This window comes from Cupressus sempervirens, chromosome 10 (assembly GCF_028749045.1).
Source record: "Cupressus sempervirens isolate cs-2001-9-10 chromosome 10, ASM2874904v1, whole genome shotgun sequence".
Classification (NCBI taxonomy): domain Eukaryota; kingdom Viridiplantae; phylum Streptophyta; class Pinopsida; order Cupressales; family Cupressaceae; genus Cupressus; species Cupressus sempervirens.
In genome coordinates, this window is record NC_143127.1 from 848,292,747 (window position 1) to 848,305,675 (window position 12,929).

Sequence of the window (12,929 nt, forward strand, 5' to 3'; positions counted from 1 at the left end):
CATTCAATGCAACTATTGCCACAAGTTTGGTCACATGAAGGTTGAATGTCAGAAACGCTTACCTGCCCAATCTAAGCTATCCGGTTCACAACCCAAAGATAATAGTGCAGTGCACACTGAGAAGACAAAATCTGCCTTTTATGCTTTCATGGCTAAAAGACGTGCAGATCATGTGAAGTCGTTTTCCTGGTATATTGATTCAAGTGCCTCTTGTCACTTCACCCACCGCAAAGACTAGTTCATTGATTACCAACCTTACACAGATTCTGTTATTTTTGGTGGCGGAGAAGAGTACACCATTGCTGGCAAAAGCAACATTCAGATTCAGTTTGCTGGGAGGAATCTCATTTTCCTCGATGTGTACTATGTCCTCGGGATGGAACTAAGTCTACTCTCAGTCAGTCAGTTACTGCAACATTCTCCGCACTTGGATGTCACCTTTAGTTCATGTTAGTGTACCATCATTGATCGGGTGACTCAGTCTACTATTGCAGTGGGTCTTAAGGATCATGGTCTTTTCTGACTTATTGATTCTGGTGATTCTTGGGACTTAGCTATGGCATCAACGATATGGCCACTTAAATGTACATTATCTCTCTTAGCTTGCTCGAGAAGAGCTTGTCCTTGGTTTGCCAGAGATGTAGACTCAACAGCTTGGAGTTTGTGATGCATGCTAGGTTGGGAAGCAACATCGCACACCTTTTATCAGGTGATTCATGGCGAGCTTCTCAGGTACTTCAACTTGTTCATGCTGATATCTATGGCCCTATGGCTACTCCTTTATTTTTTGTTGTTTGTTGATGATTTCAGTAGAAAAATGTGGTCGTATTTTCTTAAAAAGAAATCAGAAGCATTTCTTGTATTTAAGAAGTTTAAACCTTTAGTTGAAAAGAGTCTAAGAAATCTATTATTACATTTAGATTAGACAATGGAGGGAGTTTTGTTCTAATGACTTATCTAGCTTCTTGGATAGTCATGGCATCAAACTCTAGTTAACCACACAACACACACCACAAGAAAACAGTGTATTGAATGTTAGAACAAAACAATCACTGATATGGCTTGATCCATGCTTGAACACAGACATGTTCCGAAGAAGTTTTGGGCAGAAGAAGTCAACGTTGCAGTTTATCTTTTGAACCGATCACCCATAATAGCAGTCAAAGTTAAAACTCCAGAAGAGGCTTGGTCAGGTCGTGAGCCCAAAATCAGTCACTTAAAGGTTTTTGGCTCCCTTGCTTATGTTTGGATCCTCGATGCGTCACGCACCAGGTTGGATACCATGAGTCAGAAACTCATGCTTGCTAGATATAGTAGTCTTCACAAAGCCTACCACTTGATCAACACTGAGACATCTCGTCTCCTGTACAATCGTGATGTAGCCTTTGATGAGTAGTGAGGAGCATTCATGCCTGTTTCTCTTGTTCCTGATCCAATAGACCAACCTATGAAGGCTCATAATTTTGGAGTTAGGCTTTCATTAGGTCCACCTGATGGGAGAGCTCCAGTAGCTCCTGTAGCTCCACTTATACTAGTGATCCCTGTACAAACACCTCTAGCATCTCCTGCAGGATCACCTCGATTTGTAGATGCTTCACCTAGTTTAATCCAGATTCTTCTAATGAGTAACCAGATTACCAAGCATCTCCTGATACTAATGTTGGTCCTTCTCCTCTCCTACCTAAGTGGTGGGCTAAGACACTTGCCAATCTTCGTAATGATAAGCTCATTGGTGGGAGAGTTGTTCATAAAAAGAGAAAATCTGCAGAGTCTGTTAACTTTTCTCTCATAGCCAACATTCATAGTGTGTTTGAACCTCAAACATATTTCGAGGCTAAAGTAATTTCGAAGTGGGAATAGGTCATGACATCTGAACACCAGAGCCTAGTAAAGAATAACACATGGGTCCTTTCTGATCTTCCCCCAGGGAAGAAACCCATTGGCTGCAAATGAGTTTACAAAATCAAATACAAACCGGATGGTACTTTGAATAAGTACAAAGCTCGTTTAGTTGCAAAGGGTTTTTCTCAGCGTCAGGGCACTGATTATGGGGAGACCTTTGCTCCTACTGCAGAGATGAGAACCATTAGATTAGTCCTAACCATGGTAGCACAGTTTGGTTGGAAGGTCCATCAGATGGACGTTAAGAGTGCTTTCTTGAATGGCGATCTCCATGAAGAGGTCTACATGACACATTCTCTCATAGCCAACATTCATAGTGTGTTTGAACCTCAAACATATTCCGAGGCTAAAGGAATTTCGCAGTGGGAATAGGTCATGACATCTGAACACTAGAGCCTACTAAAGAATAACTCCTCGGTCCTTTCTGATCTTCCCCCAAGGAAGAAACCCATTGGCTGCAAATGGGTTTACAAAATCAAATACAATCAGATGGTACTTTGAATAAGTACAAAGCTCGTTTAGTTGCAAAGGGTTTTTCTCAGTGTTAGGGCACTGATTATGAGGAGACATTTGCTCCTACTGCAAAGATGGGCACCATTAGATTGGTCCTAACCATGGTAGCACAGTTTGGCTGGAAGGTCCATCGGATGGATGTCAAGAGTGCTTTCTTGAATGGCGATCTCCATGAAGAGGTCTACATGACATAGCCTCCTGGTTCCAAGGTTGTTGGTAATGACCATCAGGTTCTCAAATTGGTGAAAGCTCTCTATGGCTTGAAGCAGGCCCCTCGGGCATGGTACATTAAAATTGATAAATACCTCAACAATCAAAGCATTCAGAGGAGTTCTTCAGACTGAAATTTGTATATGAAGACTACTGACAGTGACATCATCCTTCTGGTTATTTATGTGGATGATTTGATCATCACTGGCAGTTCAACATCTTTGATTCAAGGAATCAAATAGAATTAATGCTAGTCTTTTGATATGATTGACTTTGGGCTCGTGCATTATTACCTAGGTGTTGAAGTTTGGCAATGGTCTTTTGGTATATTCATCTCTCAGTCCCAATATGTCAAGGCTCTGTTTAACAAATTCCGTATGCAAGATTGCAAGCTTGCATCTACACCCATGGATAAAGGCCTCAAGTTATCAGCCAAGACTGATTCTCCTCTCATTGATGTTACTACATACAAGCAACTAGTAGGCAGCCTCATCTACCTCTCTACTACTAGGTTTGATATCAGCTTCGTAGTTATCTATATAACAAGCTTTATGACAGCTCCCAAGGCTGATCATTCGATGGCAACAAAGCATGTCCTTCGTTATGTGAAGGGCACTTCAGATTATGGACTTCTTTACTCTCAAAGTTCTACTCCTAGACTCAATGGGTTCACAGATTCAGATTGGGCAAGCTTTGTTGACAATAAAAAGTCAACTTCTGGATACGTGTTCAGTCTGGGATCTGGTGCGGTCACATGGACCAGTAAGAAGCAGTAGACAATTTCTCTCCTTTGTAGAGGTCGAATATAGAGGGATCATTAAGGTAGGATGTGAAGTTGTTTGGCTTCGTTGGATGCTTGGGGATGTGCAAATGTCACCAGCAGGACCGACTACTATGTTTGTTGATAACGAAGGCGTTATCAAGTTAGCATGAAATCCTATCTTCCATGAACAAACCAAGCATGTGGATGTTCATTATTACTACATATGACCACTGGTTTAAGACGGGACAAGAGACTTGCACGATGTTCCTACTTGTAATGTCCTCTCTTCCAAATTAAATTTGAATGCTGTAACCTACAACCATTTGTCAGTATAATATAGAAAAATTGTATGTGAAACACATTAAAAATATTTGATCGTAAATATTAATCTAAATACTACTCATACTACCCTTCCTAATCCTTCAGAAGATATCCTTCTCAAACAACCTAACCCTCTAGTGAGAATTGTATCTTGATTAGGTAATTATCATAAAAAGAAAGTCTTCCTTAGGCCTCTTTGGGATCTTCGGTAACACTACTTGGTAGAGATCCCACCTCTAACCAAGTCTCTTATCTCTGACATATGCATATATTTGACCACTACAATTTATATTGTCTCTAAGAGATTCTGTACAAATCTCTATTTGGGTTCCAGTTCAGAATCCCCACATTCAATCAAGAAAGTCCTCTAATCTTTGAGTTCTCTTAAAAGAAACTCGAAATTCTAATGAATGCCCTCTACCAAGTTCTTACTTTATCTCTATGAGAACTATAAAGTTCTAATCTCAATCCTTGATCTTGATTGAACATGCATTTGGTTCCCTTTAGTTTTTCATTTTATAATCCTTCATAGAATATATATTACTTCAACTCCCAACATTCAATATATATTAGTTTCGTTTCTTTACTTTCTCTATTCTGATGTAGTTCAACTCTCTTAGGCATAATTGCTTTTTAATCCTCCCATATTTTATTTATCATCTGTGTCCTTTTCAAAGAGTTGCAAACCTTCATAATCACAATCATTTTGAAAAGTCACAACCCTTTATAATCATGATCCTTTGGAAAAGTCACAACACTTCATAATCAAAAGTTCTTTGAAAAGTCACAACACTTCATAATCACGCTACTACCAAAAAGTTACAACACTTTATAATCACAATACTATCAAAAAGTCACAACCTTTCATAATCAGAACCCTTTTGAAAAGTCACAACTCTTCATAGTTAAAATATTTTTGAAGAGTCACAACCATTCATAATTACAACCCTTTAAGAGTCACATCCTTTCATCATTGAAAATAATTGAAAAAAAAGTCACTTGTTTTCTTCTCATTCCTCTTCTAATAATCCTTCTTTTACTCTTCTCTTCTTCTCCTCTTCCTTTCTCTTTAAAATGAACTCTCCTCTTATACCTGTTACTAAAATTTTACACATGTTGAAAATTTTACTTCGAGTAACATCACAGAAAGAATTGCAGAAGAAAACATTCATTTTCTATTTATTCACATTTCATCATTTTGCAATCATATATGAAATCATGAACAAAAGAGATATAATGTCCTTGTAATATTCATTTCTTGTATATACAACTGATATGTACAATCTTCAGTTTTACATAGAATGGAATGAATATAAAAATGCTGGAATGAGAAATCTCACACAAACCGTGAGTCTATTACGACTTTTATATATATTAAGAACAAGAAAAATACAACATATGAGAGAAGAGTCAGGGGTAACCAATCATTGCCTTTCAGACTTTGACTGGGTAAGTATTCTCTATTGCTGCTTTTGGTCCAGCCCTTGATCTGGTAAGCTCCTGTTTTTTTTTCTCCTGCAAAAGAAAGAAGTGGAGTTAGATCTTTATGATCTAAGCAATGACTAGTTATCTACAACTACGTACTTGCACATGTTATATTTCTCTTATTCTGAATACATACAAAAAATAGAAACAGTTTCTTAGTGCTCAGATGCAAATCACAGAAAGGTAATTTGTGAGTGTCATGAGCTCGTGCTCGAACTTTATAAAAAAAGCCATTTCAAATATTTTGTTGAGAGAAAAAAGAGTATTGTACTGTATAAAGCAATAAGAAGTATGAAAGAAATAAAAGCTGAAGAGTCATGTGCAAGTCAATTTCGTAAAAGAAAGCAAGCAGGTAGTGCTGTTATGACATTTAAATTGAAGATCATTCAAGAAATTATGGAATCACTGTCATCTATTTTGCAAGAAGCTGTCATCCTCTTTTTAAAAAAAACAGAGCACTGAGGAAAAGGATAGCATACAAAGATTTGAAGCTAAAAGCTCGTCTATGGATGGTGTAAACAAACTTTGGGCGAGTTTTGAAGGAAAACTGTCTCCAGAAGAAGTTACATCCAACCTACATATAATGCTTATAAACAGCAAGCTTCTGAGAGCTAAAGACAAAAATACCAAAAGATACATTAGGAAAGAGTTTCGAAGACTTGGGAAGGAGGAACAAGGTTAGTACTTAATGATAAGACAGCAGAAATTAGTATTTCACATAAGAAAAGAAAAGAGTCACATTGAAATCACATTCCCATGGAGCTCCAACAGTGTTTATCACAGAGTCGTCTAACAAGGCGGAAAATGGAAACTTTGATGCTGGAATTGCAGCAGGGTATGGAGGAACAAGTGGAGAGTTTATTGAGGATTTAATTACAGGAACGTATATAGGTTATGAGTGAAAATTGGAAATCATTACAACATGGTGAGCTTCAATTCTCGTTACAGCCTTTCTACTTCAGTGATGCGATATTGACAGATGCAATGAATGTGCTCTTCCTACTCTCGTTAATCAACATAAGGAAAATGAAATCAGCATAGTCTCTTGGCAAAACTCCAAACAACAAAACGTATGAGGTGAAAAATGGCAATAACTATGCAAAGTTTTGCTGCTGAAATCTTCCATAATGTGCATGAAGAAATAAAGGCAATTGCAGCTAGAAGTCATGGACTTATAATTCACACACAACAACTTGAGGTTGAGGTCCCAAAGAAATGGCGACAGGAAAGTTGAAATAATCAACACAAACCCTTTCGTACCAGCAAATAAATCAACAGGAACAACATAATGAAACCAACAAAACATCTTCTTTGAAATATGGATTATTGCCATAAAAGATCAACAAAACCCTTTATACATCAATGGAAAACCGATAAAGCCCTATAGCTGTAAGTTGTGCTAGTAGAAAAGCCAACAAAGCAAAACACAGAAACAGAAAACAAAATATTTCAAATGCTCGTGCTAGAGAAAACGAAAATCGAAGCTTAAATTCATATTCATGGCAGCTTTAGACGAGCAGACTCAACAAAGCAACATAGAAGCCCAAGAACAACACGATATTTTAAACAACAACCAAAAAATGCTTCAAATTACTTTTCATAGTGGCGTCTTCAAAGTTCTGTTACTTTCCACTCTTCAAAGACCAGCAGATTCGATAATGATGGCCATGAAAATCAGAAACCCTCGTTCTCCCTTCATCGAAATTTCCATATTTTCTTCACAATGCCAAATGCGAAAATGAAAAGGGTTTAGGGTATTCAAATGTGCCCTATTTCATTTTGCATAAATTTTGATGTCCGCGGGCTCATAGATGGGGATTTAATTTTTATTTTCAAACTTTGTATTTGTTTTAAGTGAAGGGGGGGTTTTGTTTATGAAATACCTTAGGATATGAGTATTTAACTTGTTTATTTTCTTTTGCATTAGTTCTAATATTGTAAAGGAAAAATATTTTAATGATAATCGTTATAAATCATTAAATATTTTTCCTATTTTAAATGCAAAAGAAGGGTAAGTGAGTTGACTCCATGATTTATGGTCTTTAAAAGAGTCTGTTGGAAACATTAGGAGCCTTTTTAGGGGGAACTTTGGAGGTCGAATTGACTTCACCTTGGCAGTTAAATAACCTTTATTGATTGGTAGAGCGTTTTTAGGGCCATTTTGAGTGAGTCATGGGGTTCATTATGAGGTAGTGGGACTTTCTCAGGGATAGGACTTAATTTCATGAGTCTTTAAGTTCTCTTTTTTATGCTATCTTTCTGGATTCGACCCAAAAGTTGAGCATGGTATTTAGTGAAGTTTGTAACTCATTTTGGGGGAGTTCTGATTATGCAAAGAAGCTTATGTGACTACCTTTTGAGTCCTTAACTTTTTTTTGCAGAATTTGTAATTCATTTTGGAGGCTTAATACAGGTGACAACAGTTGTGATTATGCTATTTGTGTCAATGTCTGAACCTTTTTTCTTTTTGCAATTCTGTGTGTAATGTTAGAATGATTTGATAAAGTAATTTTGTGAACTGTTCTTGTTCCTTATTCTTTTGTCTCATTCCACCACCTATTTGTAGAGGAGTAAGTTTATTTGCAGGTTGTAATCTGTGTTTTTAAAAGGTGAAATTGGTAAGAGAGAGGCATCTATATTCCTCATTTTGCTAATTAATTCCTCAAACCTTATTATAAATTACTTATGCAAGTCTTTACAGAAAGATGTGTTTTTGTTTGTACTTCAAATAGCTGAATAATCCTTCTCTGTCAGATGTGTTTAAACTTTCATATCTCTTTTGGTGTATCACCCATTTGTTAGTTTAACTGTAGGTTTTAGTTTTATTTCCAATAAGCCCTCTCCCTTTTCCCTGCAAGTTTAGATTAAGTTCATGGAGATTTCACTGAATATTTAATAGGAGCCAGCCTAGAACCCGGAGTTTTCACTTCAATCGCTTGTCCCGCCAAGAAGTGATTCCCATTTTATGCCAAAGTTACTGAACTTTTTCAGTTCAGTAATGGGTGCAAATTCTGGTACTTAACAATACCTCAATCTTAAAGAGTCGCATCTTTTTATTACATCTCTTCACTTTTTATTAGATTTAGTTAATTTATATTATATTATTTATTTATTTATCTATCTTATATTAAATCTTATTTAGAAAGATAACATACTTTCTACAATATTCTCTTGTATTTAATTTAATTTATTTATTCATTGTGAATTAATTATTATTTAATTATTTTAAATATTATACTAAATATTATTTTATTGATAATATATTATATGTAATTTTTATTTCTTATTTCTATACTTGAATATGATTTTATTATCATTATTTATTTAATTATTATTAAAATTGTATCTTAAAATGGGGACATGACACTACCACAGATCAGATTGGAGACATTATCACCGAGCCTTTTGGTATTGATTAGTTTGTCAAATTCGGAGGACAACTTGGTGTTGTGGATAGATTAGCAATTAAGGGAGAGTATTATGATAATAGATAAACGTCTATTATTAGTTAATGGTAATCTATTTGTAATCTATTGTAAATATTAGAATGTTTCTAATATTTAGTTAGTTGTAATTATTTGTTAGCTTTTTTCTATTAGCTAGAATAGATTATTTGTATTCTTTATGATTGTTTCCTAAGGAAACATCGTTTTATTTTTTTGTTTATTGTTACATCCCAATTTTTGACCTAAATTGAAATATAGCCGTTGAGGTTCACATGAAATCAGTTGGCAGTTTAATTTGTTATAATCTGGCAAAATGGTAAGATAGTTAGTCGTTATGATTTCAAGTGAAGATAACGATCGTTAATTCCGAATTCATGGAATTGAGATGAAGGTTAACCGTTATGAATTTATAATTTAATTACAGAAAATTTTCTTGCAGGAAACACGCCGAAGGGGTGGCAGCATTGTAAGAAAAGAATTAGGTAGAAGCATCACCATTACTGGGAAAATGGGTTGAGGACCTGGCGACTTGAAACAAGATTCATTTGTGGGACTTGCATGAGCTATTTAAATAAATAAATTTAGAAAATATTTGGGTTAAAATATAAAACGTACCGCAAAGGATTTAATATGATCTTTCACTTTATTATTATAATAGATATATCTATATACGTACATATAGATATAAAAAATAAATGAGATGGCACCATTATATTATAATAATTTAATAAGTGATGTCACCTCATTAATATTTACATGTACATATATAAATATAAGATTATAATAATAACATTCGAATTATTATAATATTCGAATTATAATCTTCCAACTCTATTCTTTCCAATTTAATATTCTTTGCTTTTAAACAATAACACTCTGCAAGATAAGTCAATTTAATATTTGGCAATTCGAATGGTTTTATAATCTTTCCAACTTCTTTTCCAACCTTTTATTTTCTTTTCCCTCTCTTTTTCTAATTGATTTAATACTTAAAATTCGAATGAGCATATAATAATAAAATAAAAGATTAAAACTCTTCATTTCCTCATTTCTTTTCGGCTTTATTTCCTTTCATAATCGAAATTCTTATTGCATCTGAATAGTCATCTTGAAAACGGATGGAAATTGAGGAGCCTCGACAAAGTTATTAATGAGCCATGATCGAATTAGGCGGAGATACTCCTTACATTTCCTGTTCTCACCAAAACCCATATGTCTGCATTGAACTCTCACCCGTTTACCTTCTTTCCTCTCACTTGAATCCCTGCTATTCTTCCAACATACTGATCCCTGCTGATTTTCCATTATATTAATCCTTGATGTTATTCCAAGATATCATTGTTGACGATTAGAAGTCCGGATTTTAGTCTCAAATTTGCGGGAGGACAAGAGGCCGACTTAAGCAATGGAAACAATCAAGTCTCAAGTCACAAATTCTGATAATGTTTTCTTGTTTTTGTATTCCATGATAAACCGACTGGAATGAATATTCTAATTGCAAGCGTGATTACCATAGAAGCAATGTAAAATGTAAATCGATCTTGCTAAACTCAATGTCTAACTCAGCCGATACATAAAAAGATTAGATAGAGAATAATTTGCATATGATTTTCAAATATTTTCTTTCTCTTTCTGATTCGATATCCAACCATAGTTGACTAAGCCTGTTAAGAAGAGATCAATCTATAGTACTAGCTGTTTATAATCTGAGGTGTATATGAAATCAGTCACCAAGTTTTTCTGAGCTTACATCATTTATGAAATCCTTTGGAAGATGTAATAAGCTTGATTGAATACATGAAACCATATCATTACACATGTTTTAATAAAATATCCATGCATATTCAAAACATTTTGACACCGAGCAATTCACCTGGCTAAGAAACCATAGAAATGGTGAAGAGGTGTAAAACTAAAATCAGAATCATGCAGACACCAAGGATTTCACCCGGCAGAGAAGCCAATAAATGGTGAGGAGGTGGAAATAAATTTGCAGATACAATAATGAAATTAGATTGGAATAATAATTGATTAATAGCTCATGCATGATTCCGTATAATGTAATCTCCTGCTGTCAAGTGGAGGGGTATGGCTAGATACTAGGTTGCTCAGCTGATGACAAGATGGTCACTGTTTATTCCGGGTAGGGAGGGCCTTTCTCGGTAGAGATCGTGTGGGGATAAAGTTGTGGTCTGTGGTTGGGTGTTTAAGCCACTGACAATGTTTCACCTTTTTCCAAGTTGTCGGATGAACAACAGACAAAGATAAGCTATACATTCAATTGTTTGTCGGAAACAGGTATTATCACTTTTATGGTGTATATGCAAGAAGGTAGGATTAACTGAGTTATTTCATTGTTACAGATATTTTACACCTAGATGCGAGAGATAGATTTATGGATTGTTTTTCATTTATATGAATATCGAATATGAGCATATTTTTTAATCTTGAGTTATCACCACAGTTAAGTAAACGGAAGAAAAGGAATTGAAAGACCTAAGTGATTCAGTAGTAACTGGAACCCTGACTGATACAGGGGTATCGGAAGCCCTAATATAATCAGTGGTATCAGAAGCCCTAATTGAATCAATGGTATTGGAAGCCTAAATTGAATCAGTGGTATTGGAAGCCCTAAGTGAAACAATGGTAACAAAAGCCCTAAATGATCCAATGGTAATTGATGCCCTATGTAAAGTGCCTTGACAATTTTTGAAGTTTTATCCCTGTTTTTCTGCCTTAGGAATTTTGTCAAACACTTCCCTTGTAGCCTCAGTTTGCTGATGTTTGTTGTTTTGCTATGATTTTTGAATGCCTGTGATATTGATGAATACAAATGATTGCAAGATAACTAATTGGAAATCAAAGTGATATGCAACTTCTTATTATTATTTTCCAAATGCAAGTACATGAAATTCTGATGTAAAATGCACACCTACAGCCAAGAGGTATTTTCACAAACACTTGGTATGCATCCTATGACTATGCAATGAGACATTTTTACAAACATTCGGCATACAAATTGAATAGCTGAATTAAGTTGATTTCCCTTCAATACTTCAATGTTCACAATGACTGAATACTTTGGTAACAAAAAGACATATATTACTTGTCAAATGTATCCATCTACAATTGCCAAATGTAAATACCAAAAGAACTTGGAATAAGTAGCTGAGATGACATGCTTTTTGGCTTTGCTTTTTTCGGATTTTCTTTTTCGGATTGTTTTTTCGGATTTGCTTTTTCGGATCTGCTTTTTGGCTCTGCTTTTTCGGATTGCTTTTTTGGACTGCTTTTTCGGCTCTTCTTTTTCGCTTTTCTTTTTTGGATCCACTGCGAAAACTGAAACCTTTCTCCTTACCAACTGATGTCAAAAATTAGATGCACAGGTTGAACAAAAATCACTGAATATTATCTCCCAATTAATCACAAATGAATTGGCTGAATACCAATTCCTCCACTCCCAACTAGAGTTGATATCTCACAACCGAAATTGGCACCTTAGAGTCTTCAAACCCTCAGGCAAGTATGCAAGCACTAAGGCTCTCAGCACAATAGATGAATATGCAACTCAAGATGTGTAAAATGACCCCCCAAAGGCTCCTTATAAAGATTTCACAAGCAACTCCAAGAAGCTTCTAGAGGAATCCAACGCTTTATTCTTTTAAGTGACTTTTTGATATTTTATTATGTTAGTCACTTTAATATTAAATCAATTAAATATAAAGTTACTTTTTAATATTTCATTGTTTAGTAACCTTATAAATAATTAATTTAATATATCTTTTCCCCCTTATTTCTTCCGTTTTAGCCTCCGGGGAAAATAAAGGCCAAAATAAAATAAGTAGCTGCTGGTGCCTGTCAAAAAGCAATTGCAAACTCGAGTGCTGTAAAATCTGCTCATTTCCCCATGTGGCGTCCTCTGCAGGTAGACCCTTCCATCTCACCAAGTACTCCTTAATCACTCTATTCCGCAATTTCCTCTTTCTGACATCAATGATCTCTTCAGGCACCACGACCAAATGTCCCTCCTCATCAAGTGGTGGAAGATCCGTGGAAGAGATAACCTGCTGACTTAATGCCTTCTTGAGGCATGAAACATGAAATACATTATGAATCTTGCTGCTCGCAGGCAACTCTAACTCATATGCTACCTCCCCAATCCTCTTGGTAACCTTGTATGGACCGTAGAACCTTGGTCTTAGTTTCTTTGCTCCACTCTTTTTAAGATAGGACTGTCAATAGGGCTGCAATCGTAGATATACCATATCACCAATCTCAAATCTGCGCTC

General features: G+C 35.5%; 2 protein-coding genes across 4 annotated transcripts in view; one reads left to right on the forward strand and one right to left on the reverse strand.

Annotated features, from left to right (window-relative positions):
• LOC149536665 (calcium and calcium/calmodulin-dependent serine/threonine-protein kinase-like) overlaps window positions 1-12,929 on the forward strand; it is a 232,273-nt gene that overhangs the window by 46,316 nt on the left and 173,028 nt on the right. The window lies entirely within an intron of this gene.
• Window positions 1-12,929, reverse strand: part of LOC149536666 (uncharacterized) — a 128,371-nt gene that overhangs the window by 42,788 nt on the left and 72,654 nt on the right. Inside the window, exon 4 of the mRNA XM_089807068.1 lies at window positions 5,141-5,224. Within this exon, the coding sequence (XP_089663194.1) occupies window positions 5,141-5,224 (84 nt within the window). The remainder of the gene's footprint in view (window positions 1-5,140; window positions 5,225-12,929) is intronic.